This window comes from Mauremys mutica, chromosome 1 (genome assembly GCF_020497125.1).
Source record: "Mauremys mutica isolate MM-2020 ecotype Southern chromosome 1, ASM2049712v1, whole genome shotgun sequence".
NCBI lineage: Eukaryota > Metazoa > Chordata > Testudines > Geoemydidae > Mauremys > Mauremys mutica.
This window is the reverse complement of record NC_059072.1, coordinates 70825150-70852984: the sequence shown is the minus strand read 5'-3', so window position 1 is coordinate 70852984 and position 27835 is coordinate 70825150. Positions and strand designations below refer to the sequence as shown.

Genomic DNA, 27835 nt, shown 5'->3' with positions numbered 1-27835 from the left:
GATGGCTAGTGGCGTTCTGTTACTTTTTGTTGGACCTGTTCTGTATAGGTGACTTCTGGGTACTCTTCTGTCCTGCATAGGTGACTTCTGGGTACTCTTTTGGCTCTGTCAGTCTATTTCTTCACTTTAGCAGGTGGGTATTGTAGTTGTAAGAACGCTTGATAGACATCTTGTAGGTGTTTATCTCTGTCTGAGGGGTTGGAGCAAATGCGATTTTATTGTAGAGCTTGGCTGTAGACAATGGATCGAGTGGTGTGGTCTGGATGAAAGCTGGTGCAAATACTCACCATATCCGGCATGTAAATACTTTGCAATGCCAGCTACACTTCCTGGTGACATTGTAAATAAGAAGCAGGCAGCATTATCTCCTGTAAATGTAAACAAACTTGTTTGTCTTAGTGATTGGCTGAATAAGAAGTAGGACTGAGTGGACTCGTAGGCTCTGAAGTTTTACATTGTTTTGTTTTGGAGGGCGGTTATGCAACCAAAAAAATTTACATATGTAAGTTGCACTTTCATGACAGAAATTGCAGTATAGTACTTATATGAGGTCAATTGACAAATACTAATTCTTTTATCATTTTTACAGTGCAAATATTTGTAATAAAAAATAATATACACTTTGATTTCAGTTATAACAGACTACAATATATTTGAAAATGCAGGAAAACATCCAAAATATTTAATAAATTTAAATTGGTATTTTATTGTTTAACAGTGCGATTAAACCTGCAATTAATCGCAGTTAATTTTTTTGAGTTAATCACATTAGTTAACTGCAATTAATAGACAGCCCTAGTAAATATATTAGTGCTTTCTCCAGTCTAGCGTAAAATGCCAGATGATGGGACTCCCACCACTTCCAGGGGTAGATTCTCTAGGCTAAGATAATTTGTCAGTAAGCACTTGCTGATACTCAACCTACGTTTTCCTTATTTGTTCCATTATCTTCCTTGATATAACCCTTTATATCTCCAGAATAATTCTTCCAACTATGGCTTTTAGACTTTCCTTTTGAAAGGCTGTCTCAAGTATGTGAGATTTATATAATTTATGCATTTCTTTTTTTGTTTGCCAAAGCCCTTGTGGGATTCTTGGGCACAAAAATAGGGGGGTTGTTAAACGGTTTAAAAAGAAAAGACACTTGACAGGCTGTTATTCCTTAGTCTACAAGTTGTTTAGTTATATGAGGGATTTCTGGGATGTTCTGTTGTAGGTGAATCAAGGTTAGCCAGAGTGTTATCTGATTATGCCATTTTAAGAATTTTTTTTAAAAAGCGATAAGATTAGAGAACCAGTTAATTAATTAGCAAATGGTGTAAATAGTATAATATATAAACTGGCTCAAAGGAAGGTAATTCACCCCTTATGTTTGGCTAATCTCTTAGGCAAACTGGTTTTCATAACAAAACAAAGAACTGAGTTTGTCCTGTGTTCCCTGAAGAGATAAAAGATGGAACTTGCTTAGAGACTAAATTGCTACTAATCCCTAGAAACAATACACTACTCCCTCCAGATCAGATCTGAAATCCCCATCAAGAGACCAGCATGTTTGATCTCTGTTCTTTGAGATAGCGTTGCAATAGACAGTGCTTTTAGATTTTCAAAAATTAAACGGAGGTAGAAGAAAATTGTTCCCAAGCAACGCAACCTGAGATGATTTCTAACCATTTTGTGTTCTTTGGGGATTTTCGCAATGTCTTTGAGTATTTCTTCTGCCTCACCCAAAGAAGGCAGTTTTCACTTTTGTCATATTTTGTTCCATCTCATTCTGATGTTACCTATTTACTTCACTTTTGCTTCATATCTGTGGCATTCATTATGCTCCTTAAATTAAGTCAGGACATAATAAATGCTACATGCCCCTTATCCTATGTCACGCCAAGAATCATTTAGGCAGAGTATGGAGCAAGCAGTATTGCTGGCCCGTACCCTTAGCGCTGTGGTCTCCAACCTTTTTATGCCCAAGATCACTTTTTAAATTTAAAGGCAGCCCAGGATTTACCCTGCCCCTTCCCCGAGGCCCCGCCCAACTCACTCCACCCCCTCTCCCCCGTGTCACTCGCTCTACCCCACCCTCACTCACTTTCACTGGGATGGGTTTAGGAGGTTAGGGAAGGTGTGTGGGCTCTGGGCTGGGGCCAAGAGGTTTGCAGTGTGGGAGGGGGCTCTGGGCTGAGCCTGGGGCAGGGGGTTGGGTGAGGGGTGCAAGCTATGGGAGAGAGTTTGGGTGCGGGAGGGGGCTCTGGGCTGGGGCAGAGTGTTGGGGTGCAAGAGGGAATGTGGGCTATGGGAGGGAGTTTGGATGCAGGAGGAGGTTGGTGCAGAGTGTTGGGGTGCAGGAGGGATGAGGGTGCTGGCTCTGGGAGAGGGGTCAGGGCTGGGACTTGGGGTGCAGGAGGGGGTTCAGAGTTGCTGGCTCCAGGAGGGTCTCAGGGCTTGGGCTTGGGGTGCGGCCTCCCACCAGGCAGCACTTACCTCCAGTGGCTCCCGGTTGGCAGCACAGTGTGGCTGCTGCTAAGGCAGGCTTCCTGCCTACCTTGGCCCCACACTGCTCCCGGAAGGGGCTAATGTGCACCTGTGGCAGGGTGGGCAGCATGTGGCTCTGCATGCTGCCCATCTCTGCAAGCACCGCCCCCGCAGCTCCCATTGGCTACAGCTCCCTGTTCCCGGCCAATGGGAGCTGCGGAGGCAGTCCTTTCCAACAGGAGCAGCAAGCTGAGGGAGACCTCTGTCCCAGTGGGGCCACACTGGCCGCTTCCAGGAGCGGCGTGGGGCTGGGGTAGGCAGGGAGCCTGTCTTAGCGGCAGCCCCACTGCACCACCGGAGATCGTGATCAACTGGGAGGTCCTCTAGGATCGGCCCATCGATTGCAATCGACTCGTTGGTGACCACTGCATTAGCGGATCTCACAAAGTATCTGAGCTGTCTTAACCTGTGACAGAGCAAAAGGTAGGTAGTCCTGATGTATTTCTTGAGCCCAAAGCTTGTTACAACACGTGTTGCCACATAAGCCCCCAGAGAGAAGTCCTGAACATATTAATTACCTTTAACAATGAAATGAAAATGTCACTTTAAAATCTGCTTCCTCCTGTTATTGAATAGATATGGCTTATCTTTCATAAGACACTGGAAATGCGGTTAAATGAGTCTGCCATATGGAATTTAAGCTTTCCTTGTAGGACCCTTATTCATGAGTAGTCTTGCTAATTTTAATTGATAACTCATGTGAATAAGGTTCCACTGACATTGAGCCCCAAACCATTAATTTTAATCTCTATATTGCCTAATTAAAATTTTTATACATTTTTCAAATTTTGCTTTGTGATTGTCTTTTAAAAAATATTATCTTGGCAGCATGCCTGCTATTCAAATAGCATACTCTATTAAATTCTAAATTAATGGGAATCCCCTTTGTGTATGTGTAAAGGCATTGTATTTTGGAAACAATATGCCATACAACAGAGAGCTGCTGCTTGTTAAAATTACATTTACCTATTTCTATATGGGTAGCAGCTTTGCAAAGACATAAAATATTCATGGCACTATGCTTTAAGAGGCAAGTGTATCAGATTAATGTGAAGGAGAAAAACGCTTTTCAACCAAGCTTTCTTTGCAAGTAAATTTCAGCAAAGCTGACCTACTTGAACCTGAACTGTTGCCCTGGAATTTCATAAGTGTTGTGAAGACCAAAATTATTGAAACCTGAGTAGTGAACAAGTCTACGCACTTCTGCTGGGAGGAGCTGAGGGACAGTGCAGCTGGTGAAACACAGGGATACAAGCATGTACAAGCTGCAGAGAGCCTTGATGCAAATGCTTTTACTTTAATCAGAAGTATCTAAGGAGTTATGCTTCAGCATAAATTGTGCCTGGTTTGGAATTACTAAATGGTGGAGGAGAATATTTGGCAGGATTAAATTGGTTTTCCCTTAGCAGACTATTAGCTCTGCTTTCAGAATGAATAGCATTGTGGCTCGGATGTCTGCTTTGTGACTCACGCTGGTGTCTGAAGGCAAGTATACCTCTAAAAGAGCCTGTTGATCCATAGGAGAAAAACAGACGACCTAATTATAGTGGCTTTTAAACTAAATGTAAAATATGCATGCTGTATAGGAACAATTTTGATGCATCTGACAGCTGCTAATAGTTGATTTTTTTTTTCAATCACTTGAATACTGTAGGAGTTGATGCATACTGCAGATTCATGTGGGTAACGAGAAATTATTTACAGATCTATTTTTGAGGAAGCCAGTTGGATAATATTGCACGGTAGAATTGTGAGGCCATATTCCTGTCAGAGACTTAATTGAACCAAGGCTATTTCTCCCCCCCCCCCCCGGACCCCCCCTCGGCTTTTACAGTGTTGATTAATTTAAGGTCTCTGTTTCAGGAACTGAAAGGAATTTTTTGCCTCTCTCTTATTTATTTATTTATTTATTTATTTATTTATTTTTAAGTATGGATATTGCATAAGAGAATCTAAGCTGTGGCTGCTACTGCACCAGTAGTAGCATTTCTTGATTGTATACTGAGACTATGTGCTATATAAGCTAAGAATACTCTCTGAATGTAGTGTAAATTATTTAAAAGTTCTGATTTGCTCCGTAAGGGTGTTCAGTTTGTGCTATTGATTTGGAGCTTAATTTGCATACTTAGTATTAATACTTAATTCATCCAGAGAGCTTTCTTCTTTTTTGACCAACTCATGATTTTTGAATTGTAATTTTTTCCCTTATAAGAATATTTTTTTTATTAAAACCTAACCTTTTCTAAAATGTGTTGCTGTGCTGTTTACATATAAAGACCTTCAGATTGTGTCTATCCTGTGCACTCTGATTTAGTTCCATCCCAAGCAATCTTATACAAGAATGTCTTAAGGAGAGGGTTATGACATATTTTTTCAGCTGGCTGAAAATTTTTTTAAAAATAAATTTATTTCTAAAAAGAAAGCCCCAATTTAATTGCAAATACATATGAGGCATACGTTGTGTTCTTCAGATAATGTCTTCCGTAGATTGCAATCTTCTTCATTGTTACCCACTTTTCAAAGTAATCCTTACCATACCCATTTCAGACCATCAGGTTTTTCTCCTTTGATGTTCCTTGTTTTGTATAGTACCATATTACCTTATTTTTCTTCTATAAATGATGTATTAAAATCAGAAGCTTGCTTGCATGACGCATCTATAGTTACTGGTAAAAAGAATCTGAACAGTGTCTTATGGGCACAGATGCACTTCGGATTGGATGCATTCAGGATATAGAATGGTTATCACACAATTCATATTGAGTCATCTCCCACTCCCTCCTGTGAGTTCTCAGCAGATACACTTGGTAGTTTTGTTGAAATTTTGTAGTCTTGTCTCTTAGACTTTACATGGGGTGCGTAAACGCTACCATCAATTTTATAATCGGGGTGATTCTGCAGGCAATTCATCCTGACGCTCAGGGATCTAGGAATCCTTTTAAATGCCATTTGAATTTTTTTTTAATCAATTCTAAAGGTGCTGGCTTAGGAAATGTGCGTTTTCCAAGTGATGATGGCACTTGCTGTGATTGGCATTCTGAATTTGTTCTGATGTGTTTAAATATATATATATATATATATATATAAATTCGCAACTTTTGAAGCAAAGTTGTCATGTAGAAGATGGCCAGAATCTGAGCATTTACCAAGTTGTCCAAAGTGCTAAAGTGTCCCTCTCAGCAGAGGAGGCTGGTGCTGGTTGTGGTAAATTCAAAAGGGTTTTTTAAAATTTGGGATTCTGAACATATTGAGATCAGAACATTCTGCTTTTCTAGCTTGTAGACTGCAGAACACATCTTGTGCTTTTTACTGTCACAATATGGAGTCTGCTGAAATCTGGGCCTGGAACTAAGGCATCATAGGATGGAATGTTGACTACACTACAGGTTCCCATGTCCACCACAGTATAACAGCGCTGCAGCTGTATCAGGCACATTTTTTAAAATTTCCCTCTCCTTCCTCACCCAACTGTACTACATTGAAATGCTGAAGCTAAGGGACATACATAAATAAGAAATACAGGTAAAGCTCACAAGTAATGAGTGTCATGCTGAAAAAAGTGGAGAGCTATTAAACACTCGTGGCCAAATCCTACTAATAGATCTGAAGATTGTAAGGAATATAGGTTAGTGAAGTATAAGGGAAGAGAAAATAAAAACATGAAGCTGGGGAATCCACAGAATTCTCCTGTACTTCAAATAGTATTTTTATGCTGGATACATATGTTACATGTTAGTGCCAAAGAAAGCATCATCTTTGGTCAAAAGGGACATTTTAAAAACAGCGGACCAATAAGTGAGATTTTTCCATCTTCATGCTGAGTTAAACAAAGGGCAGTTGATTAAAATATGTGATGTACACCCGTGGTTCTCAAACTAGGGCCGCCGCTTGTTCAGGGAAAGCCCCTGGCGGGCCGGGCCTGTTTGTTTACCTGCCGCGTCTGCAGGTGTGGTCGATCGCGGCTCCCAGTGGCCGCGTTTCGCCGCTCCAGGCCAGTGGGAGCTGCAGGAAGGGCGGCCAGCACATCCCTCAGAACCACCACTAAGCAGAAATAAACTCAAATATATTAGAATTTATTTGGAAACTTCTTTGAAATTTCTTTCTTGTGGGATGAGCAAAATGGACAAATATGGGGAAAAAACAAAATATTTAGATGGATCATTTCTATTTGAAGGCTTATGTTGGAGCATTTTGAAGCATGTTTGACAGTAAAGAGCATATGTCTCCACCTGCCTTTTGGCTGTAGAACTGCATCTAAGCTGTGCCATGCTTCCAACTACTAATAGCATGACTTGGTTTAGATGGCATGGTTCAGGCCAGTCATAGACATGTGACATTTCTTTTTTTGGTTAGTAATGTGAACGCACCGTGCTATACTGAAATTGTGCAGTTGTTACCTAGAATGATTTAAATCATTCTCACACTATTTTTCCTTGCAATTTTAGAGAAAATTAAATGAATATCAACCCTTTTTCAAAAAGGGAAAAGGTTAATGAGGTAGTGAAATGGGATCACCAGAAGTAAAAGGTAAAGTTAGGAGATCATAAAGGAGTAGTATCAAGAGTCATGTCACAGGTTTACCATTTAACAAGAAATATAAATTTTATTGTGGCAAATCAATGAAGTGTGGTAGTTAATTGGGATAATGGGTATAAAAGCTCGATCTTTGTATGTTGCTGAACTGGTTCATTCAGCATTTAGCAAGGTTCTGGCACACTTAGCATTCATGAAGTATCAGAGGGGTAGCCGTGTTAGTCATGCATCTGACGAAGTGGATATTCACCCACAAAAGCTCATGCTCCAAAGTGTCTGTTAGTCTATAAGGTGCCACAGGATTCTTTGCTGCTTTTAGCATTCATGTTACCCTTGGGTATTTTGGAGCTATGGTTTCTGTGGATGGCACATGAGTTGGGTATTTCAGTCACAATCCTTGTTTAATGCCTGCCTTGCCTTTGGTGTGTGCTAGAAATTATTAGGCTGTTAAGAGGACTGAGCATTATTTCACAGTTCACAGCATCACAGGGAGTAGTAGAGCTACAATTATTTTTCTAAATTGAAAGACATTTTTATGGGCCACATACATACTTTGCACTGTTACAGCTCCGTTTAACAGCCATTGTAGGGACAATAGAATACTGCAGGCTGCTGTATTTAGGTGTGACCCAGTGAGACGATGTGACTTGAGGATGCTTAGCACTTCTCAGAATGGGAGTGACTAAGCATTAATTACAAACTGGTTTGTCATTAACTTGATTTTGAGAATGGCTTCCTCCAACGAAGGAGAAATAGCCTTTGTGTGAGGAAGGAACCCAGCTGAGCTAACTGTATATTTGTTTCTTTTGCATTGTCCAATTAAAATGAACCAGGCTTTATAATGACTTTTGTCTCAGATGCTGTATAGTAAGAAAATGGAGCCAGCAGAAAAGTGCCCAGCAGTGAAAAAAATTAACTTGTGGGAGTAGATGTGTTTAAAAAACTAAACAGCTTAGTGGTTACTGACAATTTGAATGGTGTTAATTGTTAGGTATGGGAAACAGGAGAATTTGCCATATAAAATCATTGGTAGGGAGAAGGAAAATGATTGGTTGTTTTACATGTCATAGTAACAGCAGGTAAGGTTTGGTTCATCAGGTTACTATAAGGTCAGCTCAGAGTTCTTAAATGGTTTTTTTTTAAATGAGTTTTGTCCTCCTTTGGTTTGCTTGTCTGCTTCCATTGAAGTCTTAATTTTAGGTTTAAAAGGGTGATTCACTGAGCTGCTAGTCTTAATTATATTTATCGGCTATAAGTGTTTCTGCATTAAGCAAACATTATGGTTCTTTTTATTTTTGCGGAGGTTATATTGTGTTACTTGTGCGTCAGAAATGTAGAAAGAAAAAGTTAACAGAAGAAAAAAATTAGAATAAAATACTTGCTTATTGCATAAAGTGGCTGATTGCTTAAAAATCAAAATAAGTAATAAGAATTCAGGTCAGTGTTAAGTTAGCAGAAAAACCATCAGGTAGGGTTGCAGCACTGATTATTAAAAGTTAACTAGACTGACGTTAAACGAGCTGGTTTTCAGGAAGTTCTAAGCACTTGCCCTCTGAAAGCCAGGCACCTCTAATGTGTGTCCAGTAGGATGCTTAAGCCAATACTAGTCTTCAGAATTGATATGTGTTTCGTGAATTGTTAACTGTTAGCAAATGGGACTCATCCTCTCTTAACATGTAGACTTAAAAGGTTTATACTGGATTATTGTTTGGAAAGACTATCAAAATGCATCTCTCGCTTTGAATTGTAGCTTTTATTTTAATTTAGAATCCACAGTTATCATAGGTGACAAACAGTGAATAGCAGGAACCTAAACTAAAAGTAGAATTTAATCACTGTTATATAAAATAAAGCATTGGGTCCCTTCTCCAATACTCATGGTAGCATATTTTTGAAATGAAGTGTCAAATAGGAAATCCACATTACTACATTAGATCATGAGTTAATCTTTATACAGTATAAGTTTGGGGCCTGGGAGACAAGCAGGCAGCGGAATCTATTTAACAAATCCATCTGAAACCCTAAGTAATGACAGTTGCCTAGTGCCCAGTGAGCAGTGCAGAACAGCAGCCTGACTTGAGATGTACTGATTGAATTAAATGTGAAATATTGCTGAAATAGGATGGTGAGAGGGGGGAATATCCATTCCACTTTCAGTTCATTAAGAGAATCTGCAGCAGCATAATTTGAGCCTATAATGTCTCTGTTTATTGCTGATTTTGACATCGTCTGGTATCTCCTCACATCAGTGTGTATGTATGTCCTTTGTGTCTGTTCCCTTTGGATCTTACTAATCAGAATGTGAGGTAAAAGTCTGTTACTGCAACATTCTTGTTCCAATCAGCTAATGCTAACCAGCTGTCTGAGTGAACATAATCCTTACACAGACCATCTAACTCATGAAGGAAGAGGGTCCACTGCGACGTAGGTTTTCTTCATGTGCTGGGGTTTCGCCTGGTGTGTTTCCTGCACGATCTGATGTCCGAAAACTTGTCCGGAATGCTTCGTTTGGAGGATACAATGAAATATCTCCTGCTTTACCAGGTTTGTTTTGTCTCACTCTTGCTCAGTAGATCTTAATAAAAACAAAAACCAAAATTTACAATCCCAAATCCATCAATTTAGGTGAAAGCCCTTTACTAAGATGTTGGTTTACAGTAACTAGAATGAATATTCCAAACATATTTCTGGATGAAATCTGATTGTGGGAAGAGCAGAAATTGTGTTTTTGACATGTGAGTAAATAAACTAGCTTGTTTCAGAGAGAACATAAGTGTGTCTGCCTAAAAGGGATTCTGTACATGCTTGATAGAGAATGTGGTGCTTTGTTTTGATTTGCATACAGGATGCAGTTTTTTGCAACTGAAAAATTGTATGATGGGGAGAGAATGTCCCCAAAAGACTCTTAAAGTGAGTGACAGAGATTTTTAAACTGTGTAGTTTTTAGCCGCTCCACGGTAACTGCTGCAAAGTTCACACACAAAATGTCAGTGGTCTTACTTAGAATGACAAGTCAAGAAGCTGAGTTAAAGCTAAAGTTTTATTCTTAATCACAACCCCCCTCTTTTAGTATTGCAGCGGTCTCCAGTAAATGTGGATTGAATCTCATCTTAGTCATACATTTCGATCTGTTCTGATAGGTGAAAGTGTGCAGGGAAAAGTGTTAATTAACAATAAAATAATGAGAGCTGTGGTGGAATTTTAAAAAACTTTTCATTGTACATCTACATAAGTGTGATTCAAATCAGTATTAATGGGCGTATAGTCCTATATTATACTTTAGGAAACTTAAACTTTAAAAATTCTATTTCCAAGCATTGTCAGTCTGAAGTACAGTTCTGCTTTGAAAGTTGCAATGTAAAAATGGCCGTTCTGCTGTGTGTGTGTCTGTGTGTGTGACAAACCTTTATTTTTGTCAGGTTATCTCCATAGAGCCAGGAGAGTTGGAAGAGGAAGCTATTTCATTCTTTTGTTTTCCCTCAACAGAATAGCTGGCTAAGTTGCAGTTAGTTACATCTGTGTAAATCCATAGAGGACAGTTGGGTTGCTGAATGTCACTGAGGGGCAACTTCTTAACACTCAAGTTATGCCAACTGTCACTGATGGCCTGATTTTGCTTGCGGAACCTTTACTACAAGTGGAGGTAGACAAGAAGAAAAGAACACAATAGGATTCCCCAAGCCTAGGCTGAATCTGCAGCGCTGGAAATTAGAGAAATCCTCTTTTATTTATAAACCAAACTCATACGGTAATCAGAGAGACAAGAAATATGGACCACAGAGCACCATTTTAAGTCTTTTGTCTAGAGTAGGACTGCACATTAAGTGTTATCTTTGACCATTACTTCGACAATAACTTTTTTTTTAAGTAGGACAAATGGAAAAGATGGGTCCTACTTTGGTGAACTAGACATGGGGTTCTCGCAACAAATTTTTTGTTGTCCTCAGAGTGCGGCTGCCAACTCTTGCTGGTGGTTGCGCTGACAATTTTTCCTAAAATACTTAATTAACTTTAGGAAAAACAAAATAAATATGCACATATACATGTCCAAATAATTGTAATTTATTTATATAGGGCTTTCTTCAAACTCAGTAATAAAAATAATTTACATTTGTCTCTATTCTTTACTGGACCTAAACCAGGGGTCTCAAACATGCGGCCCGCGGAGCTCTTCCCTGCGGCCCGCGGAGCTCCCCAGGGCCTCCCGAGTCAATATTTCATGTGCGCATGCGCTGCCACTCCGAGGGCGGGGGGAGCGCGGCCCCTCCGGCTAATAGCGTCCCTGTCACCCAGGAGATCTGGGGGGCGGGGCCAAGGGAAGAGCCTCTGGCGCCACGACCAATCATAGCGAGAAGGCGGGGCTCAGCCCGAATCCGATCTGAGCGCGGCAGCCGCCAGCGGCTTCCGAGCCCGCCAAGTGAGCGAGCCGCTGGGGGTGGGGGGAGGTGGAAAGCCGAGGGAACAGCAGGACTCAGGATGGAGCCGGACGCCGGCGCCCGTCACGCTAGCAGGGGGAATGCAGCCGGGCCCAGCGGCAGGGGGACTGTGCTGCGCTGCTGGAGCCTGGCTTGTCAGCGGCCGCTTTCCGGGAGTGTCTCCCTGGCTGTTGGGGGCAGCGGCCGAGTCGGGCTTGTGGGCTCCACCGACCTTGGTGTGGGGCCTGGGAGCTGATCCCCGCCTCAGTCACGCGTTCCTGGAGCCGCAGGGGCAGCCGCGCTTCTCTAGGGTAATGGGGCCACCCCGCAAGCCAGTGGCCTCAGTCTGCGTGAGACGGGGGGGGCAGGCTCGTGGGGCGGATGCTCTGCCCTGCTGGCTCCCCACCCTCGGCCTCCGCCGCCGCTATTCCCCCAGCGTTTGTTCCTGCAGGCCCGGTGTGCGTGTCACGTTACAAATGCCGTTGGCAAGCCACAGCCCGGAGGCGCTTACAGTGTACACCAGACAGATCGCAGCAGGGGTGGCAGAGGGTTACAGCTGCAACAAGAGTTGCAGACAGTACAAGATCTAGGGCTGCTGCTCTTGCTGTCTACTGCCTCTGAACGTGACTGCGCTTGCCTTAAAGCACCGTTGCCAACTTTCAGTGGTAAATAAGCACCCCGATGTTCACAATAAACCAAAAATCAAGCTAATCCCATTTCAAAACGAGGCTAAAACAAGCCAATCTTTAAGAACCCAACACCCTATGTGACTAGATCCCCTTGGCGTGCAGCCCGGTCTTCGGCGGTGGGGGGCCCCTTCTGTTCCGGGACCCGCCGCCTAAGTGCCCCGCCGCCAAGCCACCAAACAGCTGTTGGTGGCGCTTAGCACTTTCCAGGAGGGAGGGGGGAGGAGCGGGGAGCCGCGCGCTTAGGGGAGGAGGTGGAGAAGAGACAGGGCAGGGGCGGGGCCTCATGGAAGGGGTGGATTGGGGGTGGGGCCAGGGGCAGCAAGGGGGCGTGTCAGTGATGCGGCCCTCGGGCCAATGCACTAGTCCTCATGCGGCCCTCGGGGTCATTTGAGTTTGGGACCCCTGACCTAAACAGAACAGAAACACAAATAAGGCACTTTGCATGTTCTTGTCTTTTTGTTGTCGTTTCTTTTGCTTTTTTTGGTTGTGCTTTCTCCCCCTCCCCCCAAGACTTGCTAACCAAGTAAGTCTTCTGCTGTGATAAGTGATATTTATAGTTTGTTAATATCACTTTTCACAGCAGAATTACTCAGCCCTGGCAAGCCCTGGGACAAATTAAGCCCTGGATGGGGAGGGAGGGACAGTGGTGGGGTGTGGTGAGCCTGGGCCAGAGCCTGCCACCGTGTGTATGGAGCCCGAAGTCCCGTGGCCGAGGCCTGCCTCCCCTACCCCTGGGAAAGTGGGGAATTCACCAGCTGTCTGCACCTCCAGCATTTGTGTCTCTGGAGGGGGGGCAGGGCCCAACCACTGCTGGCAGCCCTGGGAGAGGGCCACTGCTTTGCATCCCCACCTCCCTTCATCAAACCCCAAGAGGCTGTGACCGCAAGAAAAGGCACTGGTGGCCACATGCGGCCACGGTGACTACATTTGAGAAACACTGATTTAAGAAGCCTGTGGGAATTACATACACAACAGATTTGTAGTTCTATGAATCTCCTGGTATGTCTTGTGTAAATACCCATTTAGGTAATGCATCTACCTCACTTGATGGGGTAGCCTTTCGATTTGTTATGTAAATAGCTGTTTAGCTACATATGCTTGTTTTACACCAGGTGTTTTCCGTGTATGCATAAAGTCCTGAGGAAATGCCTTGGGGGGGAAATAGTTACTGTGGACTTACTCAATTCATTTTTTCAAAGCAAAATCTTATTTAGAGAAATTAGTAACCAAAGTGGTTGTTTTTCATTATACAGTTACCAATTTTATTTTACTACTATAGCTTGCTGATCATGCAACACTTGACACTACTTGGTTCTGGGGAAACACCCAGAGGTTGAGTATTCACACTGTAGTGTTTGCCAGTGTGTGCCTCCTGCGTTGTTCCAGACAAAACATGTTGTTCCAGAGCTAAATATGCTGTTTCCCTTTTATGTCCCATGAGCCTTCTCCAGTGCTGCTACCTTCCCTTAAGCATAGCTCATATAATTCTTTTGAAAGTGCTTAATTATTCAGTTCAGTCTGTTATCTTTCAAAGCTGTTTATTGCATCCACTCCTCAAGTTAACCTGCTGCTTATCTTGATGTGTCAAAGTTGACAGCCTTGTAACTTCAGTTGACTTTAGATGATCTTCCTGATTTCTTCATTTATGCTTTCATTTTTGCATTGGTGCGCACATGGATTTCAGAATTAAAAACATAATAAGTGACAGTTCTTACATTTTGAATCATAATGGGTTTGGTGTTGGTATTAAGTAGGAATTAATTTCTTTTGTGTTTTTTTTTCACTTAAGCGTCCTAAATGTGAAGGTTATTCGTTGTGAAATGCAAAATCAGCGTATGAAATGATGCCCCTCTTCTTTTCTGTTACAAGATTGATTGCAGGGTATGCTTGCAGGTGCAGCGTGAGAAGAAATGAAATTAACATAGTGATGAAACGCTTCATTTGCAAGATTTAAGAGGTTAAACTCAAATTCAGTTTTAAAATGGCACCATATCATAAACTATGTGCCAAAGATTACCTTGCTTAAGCAAGGTAATGACTAATCCTTGTGCTTTTTTAAAATCAGCTTTCTGTAGAGGGAAGAAGAAATATACTTTCTGGAGGACTTTTTTAGTCCAGAAAATATTGTCTTAAATGTACAAACTAATATCTCCTCATTGTGTTGTAAATAGATTTTTAAAACATCAGAGCTCTTGGTTATCAGTTCAATTAATATGTAACTACTAAACTCTGCCTGCTGTTGTATAAAAATACTGTCTTGCAATCAGTTGGGTCTCATTTAAGTGTGATAAGACTGTCAGTTATTAAAAAGAATTGCCCTAATGTTTATAATAGGCACTAAAATTAGCACCTGAACCAAAACCCATTGACTTCAGTGAGCTTTGATTCAATTCCTTGGTGAGTTTATAATCTGAGGGCCAGAACCTGGCCCATGCCAAATCTGCTTTGTTTTGGTCTGGTGGAGAAAAGCAAATTTAATATTGCCGTAGTGGATTCCCTACAGAGATCTCACTAGTGGTGTATAGCCAGCTTGGAGCCACTCACCACCTCCTCTCCCCTTACAACTCTCAGAATATGGCATACGAGGGGAGGGGCTGTTGGGAGTGCAGCAGTGCCCTGGCCACTATTCCTGGCTGCTGTAACAGCCCCTTGGAGATCATTGCAAGCTAGGCTTAGGTTAGAGCAGCTTTTACCTTATTCTGGGGGCGAACTTGACCCTGCTTTAACTTGAATCTGCTTTAACTTATCCTGGGGGTGAACCTGCAGCTCTGAGATCAGGGGAGAGTTAAAGTTTGTCACCTTTGCCATCCCACTTGGTACTGTGCTAAGTATATCTTAGCCAGACCCAAGGATTGGTCTCTTGAGCCCAAAGTGGGATGTGATGCATAAATCTGAATTAATAATAATAATAATTAATAAATAATAATTATTGGAGATATACCAATCTCCTAGAACTGGAAGGGACCTTGAAAGGTCATCGAGTCCAGCCCTCTGCCGTCACTAGCAGGACCAATTTTTTGCCCCAGATCCCTAAGTGGCCCTCTCAAGGATTGAACTCACAACCCTGGGTTTAGCAGGCCAATGCTCAAACCAGAACTCAGAGTATTTTGTTCTTAGCTTTATAGTTTTTATATTGAAATGGACACAAGGACTTTTAAGGCTGATACATCTGTCTGCGCATATCTTCTTCATTTGAAAGATATACTTTAAGTTTCTGTTTAAACAGGGCTCAATGTGCAGAATATTTAAGTGTACTCAAGAAACCAGTTACATGAAAATGAAAGAAGAAATTAAAAAGATGAACTGAAAACTGTCAGTGATTGATATTGAAGAACTTGAGACCTGGGTTAATTTTAAACACTGCTTCCAGCCCCTCTGGCATTGTCAGTTCCAGCCTCAGACAGTGACCTCAAATGCATTTTGCATTAGCATTTAGTACCACGAAATGCAGACTTCCAGTGCCTTAAGGGCTAACAGAAATACAAATATAGCAATAACACAGAGCATTATGTTCAAACAGATGGATCCTCCTCTGTTATGCCATGTTATCTCCATCAAGATTTTATATGCATGTATAGATAAATTCACAGTGTATGGCTGATGGAAAAAACAGGTATATTTTTGTCTACAATAACAAAAAAACAAATATACCCTCTAACACAAATTGTTCAGGAAGGTAATAAGTCAAGGGAGCAGCTAATCAGAACATAGGCTGTGGCTACACTTAGCACTTCAAAGCACTGCCGCGGTAGCGCTGCCGCGGCAGCGCTTTGAAGCGCTAAGTGTAGTCAAAGCGCCAGCGCTGAGAGAGAGCTCTCCCAGCGCTGTCCGTACTCCACCTCCCTGTGGGGAATAACGGACAGCGCTGGGAGCCACGCTCCCAGCGCTGGGGCTTTGACTACACTGGCACTTTGCAGCGCCGCAATTTGCAGCGCTGGAGAGGGTATGTTTTCACACCCTGCTGCAGCGCTGCAAATTTGTAAGTGTAGCCAAGCCCATAGTATCTACAAAGTGAAATACATATTGACTACAGAGTTTTGGCTAACAAACAATTTTAGGGTTATTTTGGTACAAATCTTGAATGCATTAGACTAATAGTGCTTCTGTTAAAATAAGCTTAAAATACACAGATACTTCCATCGTATGAGAATACATGGCAAAAGTAGTGTTTTACTATATAAGGCTGTGACTAGGGTAGAGGTAGAATACTGCATTTTATAGACCATTTTCATAACACCAAGGATAAAAATCTGAAGAATATATTTAGTAGAAGTTTTAAAAAGCTGCCTTACTGTTGCTGGAAAAGAGACAACGCCAAGGCAACACAGTGCTGGGATACACAATTATGCAGGGATTTTATTGGTAGTGGAACAAAGCTCTTTACTGCAAAGGTTCAAAATCCGGGACAGTGTCTTAAATAGCAAGCTGAGTGCAATAGTTTTGCTTTGGTTAATTTTTAAAGTTTTGAATTGTTCAATAGAATACTAAGGGTTTGAAACAAGTAATACAAATTAGTTTGATACAACTGAACACTGAAGAGAGAAGAAACCTGAAGCATGAAAGTTCAAATAAAAAAGATGACAGTGGATCAGATAGCATCCTACTTTCCTGTAATTCCTCATGTCCAAATTGATGTATGCAGTTTTCATTTGTGCCTGGTGTAGCTAATTAAATCTATGGAATGCTTTAGGAAAGTTTAGTGTGTGTATAAAATTAAGTTCTTAAAGCTGTCATCCTTTAACAGAAAGCTGTGAATTTATAGCTTCTGTCCTCTTAATCACAATTTTTTATGTTAATAAGTTGAATTAACAAGAATGTTTGTCTTTTTGTAATTAGGATAGTCATTTTCTGTCCCTTTCTCCATTAACTTTTGTGCTTTAACATCCAGAAATGTCAAAACTTAGACTAAGGTGAGTGAGGTAATATCTTTTATTGGATCAACTTCTGTTGGTGTGAGAGACAAACTTTTGAGCCCAGACCTGAAGAAGAGCTCTGTGTGAGCTCGAAAGCATGTCTTTCTCATCAACAGAAGTTAGTCCAATAAAAGGTATTACTTCACCCACCCTGTCTCTCTAATATCCAGAGACTACTATGGCTACAGCACTGTATAAAACTTAGATTAGTCTCTTATTCTGTGTGTATTGGATAGAAATATGTACTTGTCTAAATCATTGCTTTAATTTATTTTGGTTGCCTTACATTTTCAGGGAGCTTCCTTACATTTTAAATTATGTGCCTTCACAGTCCATATCAAATATGTAATTCTCTTTTTTTTTTAAGGCCAGAAGGAACAGTTATCAGGAGTGGCAGAAGCTCCCTTAAAGTGTAGGGGGCGACTTGCGCCAGAACAGTGGCCACCGCCCCTGTGCCACCTCTCCTTCCCCCCCCCCATTGTTTGCCCTTATGGCATAGCCCTCCCACTTCTAAAAGTGATGGGGCCATGGCCCTGCCTCCTCCCATTCTGGCTCTCTGACCATTATGATCTAGTCTGAGCTCCTGCACTATAGACCATAGAATTTCACCTAGTCATTTCTGTATTGAACCTAATGATTTCAGATTGGGCTAGAGCATATTGTCTCAGAATGACATCCAATTTTGATTTAAAGACTTACAGTATCTGAAAATCCACCGTGTTGATTGGTAGATTGTTCCAGTGATTAATCCCTCACTGTTTAAAAATGTGCAACTTATTTCCAGTTTCAACAAACTTCAGTTTGTTTAGCTTAAACTTCCAGTCATTCTATCTTGCTATGCCCTCATATTTTATATTAAAGAGCCCTCTATTACAATTTTCTCTCAGTGTAGGGACTTACACACTGTGATCAACCTTCCATTTAACTATTGCTGTCACTTGGGCGCTGCACTCCTTGATCTAGTGGACAGGACGACTTGTAAATGAAGGGGTTTAATAGCCTTCTGTGAGCCACTCAAGAGGAAGATCTACAAGGAATAAAATTATCTGTGCACAGAGAGTATTTAGAATGTGATGTCCTTTTAAATTAGTACCCAAAAGGAATAAACTTATTTTTAATATACAGAAATGTGACACCCTCAAAGTTCGTTTACAAAAATGTGAATTTATGTTTTTGGCTGCCAAATCAGAACAGAGAAAACTATAGCAGTTCTTGCATAACCTGGAAATTCCTTATATGAAATTATTTAGGGCAGTGGTTCTCAAACTTTTTTTTTCGCGGACCTCTTGAAAATTGCTGAGGGTCTTGGCGGACCACTTAATGTTCTTTCCAAATGTTGTTTGTACCATTAGATTCCAATTGTAAAATGCTTTGGATAAAAGCGCTATATAAAAAAACCCTTTATAATTGTTTTTTCATTCTACAAATAAAAGCACACAACTCATATTTTAATATCGGTAGTCTTACCTTTCTAATGTGATGGATGTGCCCTCTCTTCCTTGCTGCAGCAGCCCCCGAGCTGGGGCTGGGAAGGAGAGGAGTTCTCTCCCTCTCCCCCACCGCAGCAGCCCCTGATCTGGGGCTGGGAAGGAGTGGGGTCTGTCATAGGTCTCACCCCCACTTGGAGCTGTTGGGCTCCAATGTGGGGACCTGACTTGGTTTCCCTCTAAACTAAAATCCTAGTTTAGATCTAGTAAGCTGCCACCACTCAATCAGGAAATGTGGATTGAGACACAGTCCTTCCCCAAAATCCTAGGGGATTCCAAGAGCCCCAAATCCATGGAGTTCTTACACCCAGGAGAAATAAACCATTCCCCCTGCTTCCTCCCCCCTCCCTTTTCCTAGCAGAGATACCGGGATCTAACTACAGAGGGATACCTCCCCCTTCTCTTTCCCTGAGAATCCACCCAAGGAAAGACCAAACAAGTCCTTAATAGAAAAGAAAAGAATTTATTAAAGAATAAAAAGAAAGTAACTTGTCTCTGTAATCCAAGATAGAACCATACAGGGTCTAAACTTATCAATCTCTGGAGAGAGTCCCCCCCTCCCCCTTTCTTTCTCAGTGAAAGCAAAGTAACAGCAAACAGGAATAAAGAATTTCCTTTAGCAAACACACAATTGCAAATATAGAAATCAAATCATAAGACTAATTCGCCTTTCTAATTAATACTCACTATTAATTAGTAGAACCTACTCCAGGAGAACTTGGAGACATGACTGTCCTCTCTTAGATCCAAAAAGAGCTCTCTAACAAAGAACACAGACAAAGGCTTCCCTCCACAGAGATTTGAAAAAATCTTGTCTCTGATTGGTCCTCTCGTCAGGTGGTCACCAGGTACTGCAGGTTAACCCTTTACAGGTAAAAGAGACCTTAACCCTTAACTATCTGTTTATGACAGGGTCTCTCCCCGGCAGCCCCTGAGCTGGGGCTGGGGAAAGTCGCCTCTTTCTTTGGCTGCTGCAGCCTTGCACGTCCAAAATTCCCTCCACCCCCTCTTCTCACCCCACTTCCCCCACCCTCCTACCCCCTGTTACCCCCAGGCCACCACCTCACCTTACATGTGTGTCTTCTCCAGGGTCCAGGCTCCTAATTAGTGGAGCCATGCCTGCATGGCTCCATTAATTAGGTGAGTGGCCCTTCATTATGTTGTGTGTGGCTGCCCAGGCATGCACCTTAGAAGGAACTATCCGTGGACCACCTGAATGGAGCTCGCGGACCACTGGTGGTACACGGACCACAGTTTGAGAACCACTGATTTAGGGTTTCTCGTCAAGTTAGTTCTCATTTGAGGTTACTTTTTGTCATGACTCCAGCATCATGAGGAAATTTCTAGAAATGGATATTTGTGCCAGATCAGGTCATTAAATGGTATCTGATATCTTCTAGGCATCATAAGCCCTGGAAGGGTGCAGATGCTGGCCCAGAGATGGGGCCTGGAAAATACTGGTTTCTATTCAAACCACAAAAAAAAAAATTGTCCAATTTTACAGTGTGTTGGGGGGAGGGGGAGAATCTTCTTTTAGAGTATGTATTGGGGGAGCAGAGGAGGAATGAGCAACCTATCTTCTTGAGGGAGGCAATCTATTTTTTCCACAGGACCTTCCTACGTACCAATGTCTCCACAATTCCTAATTTTTACGGCAGTCCTTCAACCTGCAGGAGAGGTATAGCCCATGGAGTCATTACTACCCATGCAACATTTTTGTCTGGTAAACTAGCTTTCTTGAGGCCCAAGACTTTATGGTATATTTGCAGTCAAAATGGTGCAAGGCTTTTCATCTGGCTGGGTCTGTTCTGAGGTATGTTCTTCTTTCTGAGGTGACCTTTAAATTATCTGTGGTGTACCTAGATGGCATAGTAACAGGTATATTTTGATATACTGAAATATATGCATCAGGATTTTTTTATTCTTGCACTTGGAAAAACTATTCCAACAAAATGGAGCACTGGTATAATCTGTTCCAGCATCTTATCACATGCATGGTATTGACTTCTGCCACTTTATACTTAGCACACTTCACTTTTACAGCATGAAATGTTCTATCAAGTTGTAGGTTGACAGCTTTGACGCTGATAAAAGCCCAGTGTTATTGCATAACTTACACATATGAAATATTGTAGATACAGAGGAGTGTCAACTTTTGTTTCAATTGTTTTAAAGTTAATATTGTATATATCACATACACCATGTTGGACTCAAAATGTAAGCACATGTTAAGATGTGAAGCAATCTTTAATCTGGAGAAGAACTATAAAAGGGCAGTTCCATCTATGTTGTGTGTGCACTTTCACATATATTAAACATGTCAATTTACTGCTTATGTACAGTAGTTTGAAATATTTTAATGACCATGGCAAGGGAATTTGTTGTTTTTTGTTTTCCTCCTTGAATTTATATCTGAGACACCAAATTGCTAATACATTCCAACTTAAGTATGGGCGGTGACACAATCTCACTATTTGGAATCTTCATTAGCATAAATCCTGGAAGGGTGCAGGTGCTGGCCTAGAGATGGGCTTTGGAAAATACTGGTTTCTGTTCAAATGAAAAAGAAAAATTGTTCAACTTTGCAGTAGGAGGGAAGCTGCTTTTAAGGATTTGCATTTGTCCAACTGTTTGCTATAATTATTAGTACAGGTATATCATGCATTACAGGTGTTCATTTGGTAGTGAAAACTGTGACGTTGCATATCATTTTAATTGTAACACTTTATTCTGAAAAATTCACCTTTTTTCAGTTAAGCTTTCCGTGCTTCCATCTTCCTAAAAGTTAATTTTTAAAAAAAAAAAATGGAGCAAAATATCATTGGCCAGCTTTGAGTCAAGTTTTCTTGTTTGCTTGTTTGTTTTTTTTTCTATTTAAAAACAAACAAACAAAACCAACATTTTTTTTCCAGTGCCAGGAAGTATCTGGAACTTGTAATTGCATGTTTTGTTTTCTAAAAAGCAACGAACAGTGAGAAGTGTCTATTTAGTTTGAAAAAAGTCAGTTCTGATTTAATATTTTTGCCTGTTTAAAACATTGTGTACTCCACATGCACAATATAAAACTTTGTGGAGTGTAGAGGTGCACATTTGGGGCAATATTTGTGGTGTATGTGTGAGCAGCTCAGAATCTCAACACTTCTAAGTCTGGAATGGCAGTTGGGAAAATTGTATATAAACCTCTACCTCGATATAACGCTGTCCTCGGGAGCCAAAAAATCTTACTGCGTTATAGGTGAAACCGCATTATATTGAACTTGCTTTGATCCACCGAAGCGTGCAGCCTCCCCACCCCCCCGAGCGCTGCTTTACCGCGTTATATCCGAATTCATGTTATATTGGGTCGCATTATATTGAGGTAGAGGTGTAATGTGAAATTTAAAATATGAATAAATACACAGAATAATATATTTTCAGTGAGGAAACTAATTTTGTTAGAAACTCAGAAGTAGCTGTACAGCAAATGATATGTTGAAACCTCAGGATGTATTTTTACTAAACAATGTTATTTAATCACATTTTATAAGGGCAGTGTGTTTATTTTTTAAATTTATTTGAATCATTCTGGATGATGACCAGACAAGTGAAAATTGCTAATTTGTTTTACTTTTCAAGAACCAGATCACTCATTTGAAAACACTACATTTTATTTTATCGTATTGAAACAATGTCATCTTCTCTTTTAAGGTTTTGATAGAGGGAAAGATGATGTGTCACAAAGTAAAGAAGATTCAGCACATTCAATGTCAAAAAGCAAGGTAAGCACAGCCAGCTTTCCAAAAGCTGGTTTTGAAATATGCAATTACACAGTGGAGTTGTTCCATGCACTGGGTTTAAATGCAAGTGTATTTAGCCACAGTGAATGTTAATCTGGTGGATTGATGTGAAGACATCTCTAGAGAAGGATTAAATATTATTAAAAGCATAGTGTCTACTTTATTAGGGTGACTTTAAACATAAACCTACAGTGCAAACTCAAGAAATTGAGTTATACTTTCTCATGTCTTCTTGTTAAAAATCTCATTTAGAAGATGGCATCTCTTAACTTAAATCCACGGTACTTTTGGGCAGCACTAGTCTTGATATAGAATGTGAACTTCCAGCCTTTTGACCTGTAGGTGAGAGTGCCATTGATTGAGTCATAATATCTCCTAATTGGACAAGTTGAGGGTTGTGAAAGAATCTTCAATGGGAAAAGGTGTGTTTTCCAACAATCATTCTATTTATATGTAGTTTGTGTTTTGAGATACGAAAGTATTTTTAATTTAATGTTGCTGTTTAAGAGCATGAAGTAGTCATTCATGAGTTCAATATGAACTCCCATTCCTGTTAAGCAATGAGGGCCTCCTAGGAGGTGCAAAGTGCCATCATCTCCCATGGCAGTCAACAGTCTACTGATCTTTAGTTTAAGAAACTATGGTCACTGGTTTCTTTACATTCATTTTAAAACTAGAGCTGGTAGTTAATTTTTTGACTAACCATCTTTCATTAGAAAATGCCAATTTGTTGAAGTTGAAACTGTTCTCTGGAGATACTCGGGTTTGATTAATTTTGTATTTCAAAAGAAGTGTCAAAATTATCAAAACTTCTTGTAACTTTCTGCGCAAAACAAAAACCAGAGCCCAAGCTCCAGCCTGAGTTTATAACATCATAGTATCATTTACACAGCTACTTTTAGTGTGCAAACCCCACTTCCGTACATCTGTAGACCTGGTCTGGGAGACTCAAACCCCTTAGCTTAGATCCATTTGTACTTAGAGCCTAATGAGTTATTCATATAAAGGTTTTCCGGAACTTGCCTCGATATTGTAAGATGTGGTATTTTTACATCAGACATTTTCTAAGAGTTTTAAAAAATTCACAGATTCTGGCCTAGGACATCTTAAATGTGGAAGGTGAATGTACTACTTACTACAGAGAACACACTATTGCCATCTTCCCTTTGTTTTTTTGCCTCACAAGTTGTCAAGGCTAAATCCCCACTCTGGCACTTTGAGTGCAGAAGGTGGGGGCCTGCAAGGATTCTAAAAATTAATACTTGCCACTTCAGGCTTGTATTAAACGTCCAAGATTACAGCTTTTTTCTGTCCTTAGCTTGATAAACACTGCCACCACCCAAATGCGCGCAAAAACAAAACAAAAAAAAACCCTTGGCCCCAGGAAGGGGATTTCTCCCTGTGGGGTACCCTAAGGCCCTTTCACTCCTCCTCCGGGGAAGAGCTGAGGAAAAAAAACCACAAAGGAAATTAGCTGTAACCACCAGCTAATCAAACAGCATATGCACAAACCTCTTAGGACACCAAAAAGCCAGTCCTGTTCTTAAAAAAGGTAAATTTTATTAAAAACAGAAAGGAAGAAAATACATCTGGAACTTAGGCTTTTGCTAGATTTTTAAAAGAGCAATTCTTCTTCGAGTGATTGCTCCAATGCATTCCAGTTAGGTGTGCGCGCTGCGCGTGCACGGCTCTTCGGAAGATTTTTACCCTAGCAACTCCGGCGGGCCGGCTGGGCGCCCCCTGGAGTGGCGCCGCTATAGCGCTGAATATATACCCCAGCCGGCCCGTCCGCTCCTCAGTTCCTTCTTCCCGCCCGTGACGGCAGTCGGAACTGTGGAGTGCTCAGTAGTCCTCCACATCCCTAGCTCTCTCTACTGGTTTTGTATATAGTTTTTTACTGTTAGTATAGTTAGTTTTAATAGTTAGTTAGTTTAGATAAGGATAGGGGGAGTATTTTCTCCCTCCCCCTCCCCGGTGCGGGCTCATGCCCAAGGCACCGGGCTTTAAGCCCTGTTCAACGTGCCAGAGGCCTATGCCAGTGGGTGACCCTCACGGCTCCTGCCTCCGTTGCCTGGGCGAGGCACACCGTACAGATAAGTGTGCCATTTGTTCGGCTTTTAAGCCGCGGACGCGTAAGGACAGAGACAGTCGCCTCAAGCAGCTCCTTATGGAGGCGTCCCTCCAGCCCCCGGCACCGTCAGCGCCGGCACCAAGGGCTTCTTCGGTGCAGAGTGCACCCGCGGCACCGACCGGCGCCGGCACCGTGGCCACGGTACCTAAACCGCCGCCGAAGACGACCCGGCACCGCTCGCTCTCGCCTGCACGCAAGCAGAGACTGGCGAAGGCTGTGGCGAAGGCACGCACAGAGTCCACTACGAGAGTGGCTGCGGCAGTGCGTAAAACGGGCCCTGAGCCCTCGACTCCGGCTCCGCAAGCGCCGTCGAGTCCGGCACCGCCACGCTCCCCGGCACCGACCGAGGTGGAGCCAAGGCTGCCTTCAACGCCGGAGACATTCTCCTCTGCCAGAGACCTCATCAGGCTCATAGAGGCTCCGAGCCTCCGGCCCCCGGCACCGCCGGTGCGGGCTGTTGTCTCTCTCGGCAAGCCAGCCAGGATGACTAGACCGCCCTCAGTTGACGAGCGGCGCGGAAGACGGTCGAGGTCCCGGTCCCGGTCCCGGTCCCGGTCCCGGCGCAGGTCCCCGTCCCGCCGCTCGGAGTCTCGTCGCCGCTCCTCCTCGCGGCACCGAGCACCATCCCGACGCCGGTCTGAGTCCCGGTACCGTTCTCGATCTCGGTACCGGTCGCACTCCCGGCACCGATCCAGGTCACCGTACCGTCGGTACCGTCAGAGGTCGTCTCGGCACCGCGACTCCCGGAGTCACTCCCGGCACCGCGGATCCCGGTCCCGGTCGAGCTCCCGGCGCCGGTCGAGCTCCCGGCACCGTCGGAGTCCACGCTCACGGTCACCGTCCCGTCGGCGCTCGGCGTATCGACCCTCGGTGCCGTCGGTGCATGGCCTCCCGCCGTCAGCGGTTCAGTCCGTCGGCACTACAGCACCGCCTTGGCCATCCCGCACGGCTTCCGTAGCCTCCGGTGCCGATGATACTACCCACCGGTGGCCTACCCCACAGGGACTTCCACATGAGCAGTGGGGCTACTGGGTCCCGTGGGGACAGCATGAAGGTCAAGGTATCCCGTTTCCCAGGAGGGATGTGACCACCAGCACCAGGGTCCCTGAAGCGACTATTAGTCGGCCGCCTCCCTCTCCTCCGCACGAGCCATCTGCTCATCCGGTCCGCCAATCGCCCACGCTTCACGGTTCGGAGGAGGCTCACCCACCGGACGTAGAGCCGGAGCCGGTTCTGCAGGGTGCATCTTCGTCATCCTCGCCGGACGAGGTGGTGGCAGGGGCTGCGACCAGCGAACCCCCGCCCATTGACCTCCGGGCCTTCCAAGACCTGCTTCGCAGGGTGGCGGCATCCATGAATCTTCCCGTAGAGGAGGTCCAGGAGGATGAGGACCCAATCACCAACGTGGTGGGTGCGGATGCGCCCGTCCGTGTGGCGTTGCCCTTCGTCCGGACCATTCAAAAGAACGCTACTACGCTATGGCAGACTCCCGCTTCTATTCCTCCCACAGCACGCGGGGTCGAGCGGAAGTACTCAGCCCCACCATCAGGCTATGAGTACCTTTACTCTCACCCAACCCCGGACTCCCTCGTGGTCCAATCTGTTAACGACCGGGAGAGGCGCGGCCAACCTGCCGCTGCGCCTAAATCCAAGGAAGCCAAGCGCATGGACTTGCTCGGCCGTAAGATTTATTCCGCCGGGGGTTTGCAGCTGAGGATCGCAAACATCATGGTCCTCCTCGCCAGGTACGTCTTTGACATTCTGACGTCCCTGGCGAAGTTCTCGGAGCTCCTGCCTTCCACATCACGCCAGGAGTTCTCCGCCTTGCTGGACGAGGGGAAGAAGTCCTCTCGGTCATCTATTACGGCCGCCCTCGACGCCGCGGACTCCGGGGCTCGGACCTTGGCATCCGGCGTGACAATGAGGCGCATCTCCTGGCTGCAGTCCTCCACCCTGCCGCCGGAGGTGCAATATACACTCCAGGACCTCCCCTTCGACACCCAGGGTCTATTTTCCGAAAAGACGGATGCTCGGATCCAGACCCTGAAGGACGGGCGTGTTGCCATCCGCACGCTCGGAATGCACACGCCGGCGACGCAGCGCAGGCCCTTCCGGCCGCAGCCCTCCCGCTATCAACAGCGTTATCGCCCCTACACCAGCAGACGTCCGACCCAAAATCGCCGTCGTCCGTCCGGCAACCGCCGCAACCAGGGCCAGGCCGCTTCCAAGACCCCGCAGGGGGCTAAGCAGGCCTTTTGATGGGACGATCGAGGACGGCCCATCACTCTCCCTACCGGATCCTTCCCCTTTATTTTACAACCGCCTTTCCCATTTCTTTTCGGCGTGGTCCCGCTTAACATCGGACAACTGGGTGCTTCAAACAGTCCAGTCGGGATACCGCCTTCAATTTGTTTCGCCCCCGCCTTCCCACCCACCCTCCCTGTCCCTCTTCAGGGACCCCTCTCACGAGCAAGTCCTCTTGCAAGAGGTTCGGACTCTGTTGAGCGTGGGTGCCATAGAAGCAGTGCCTCAAGACAGGCGGGGCAGGGGATTCTACTCACGTTATTTTCTCATCCCCAAGGCGAAAGGCGGGCTACGTCCTATCCTGGACCTTCGCGAGCTGAACAAATATCTGCTCAAGCCCAAGTTTCGTATGGTCACCCTGGGGACCATTATTCCTTCCCTGGATCCGGGAGACTGGTTTGCCGCCCTCGACATGAAGGACGCCTACTTCCATGTCGCGATCTATCCTCCTCATCGGCGTTACCTTCGGTTTGTGGTCAACAACGCCCACTACCAGTTCGCCGTGTTGCCATTCGGACTCTCCACGGCACCGAGGGTATTCACAAAATGCATGGCAGTCGTAGCTGCAGCCCTCCGCCGTCGTCAGATGCACGTCTACCCGTATCTCGACGACTGGCTGGTCCGAGCTCAGTCCCGTCAGCTCGTGATAGAACAGATGGCAGAAATTCTGTCTCTCTTTCAGCGGCTTGGTCTTCTCATCAACACTGAGAAGTCCACTTTGCTCCCAACGCAGCGGCTGGAGTTCATCGGAGCGGTTCTCGACTCCACGGTTGGCAGGGCCTCTCTTCCCCGCGCCCGGCACCAGACGATGACCTCCATAATCCGGAATCTCGTCGCCTTCCCGACCACAACCGTGCGCTCCTGCCTACGCCTTCTGGGTCACATGGCCTCCTGCACGTATGTCACCGCATATGCGCGGCTCCATCTTCGCCCCTTCCAGTCCTGGCTCGCGACGGTGTACCGGCCTCATCGAGACCCCATCGACATGGTGGTCACGGTCAACAGGAAGGCCCTCGACTCCCTCCGCTGGTGGCTCACCCCGGAGGTCGTGTGTGCGG

The 27835-nt window shown here is 44.0% G+C and overlaps 1 protein-coding gene across 2 annotated transcripts in view; it reads left to right on the top strand.

Moving 5' to 3' along the window:
- Positions 1-27835, top strand: part of OSBPL8 (oxysterol binding protein like 8) — a 192364-nt gene that overhangs the window by 113575 nt on the left and 50954 nt on the right. The window contains exons 1-3 of one of the 2 annotated variants that reach the window (XM_044979391.1): positions 5979-6051; positions 9407-9606; positions 22254-22324. In XM_044979391.1, the coding sequence (XP_044835326.1) occupies positions 9462-9606; positions 22254-22324 (216 nt within the window). In that variant the 5' untranslated portion in view covers positions 5979-6051; positions 9407-9461. Of the gene's footprint in view, positions 1-5978; positions 6052-9406; positions 9607-22253; positions 22325-27835 lie in introns of those variants that run through there. The other variant, XM_044979381.1, reaches the window with a different exon arrangement.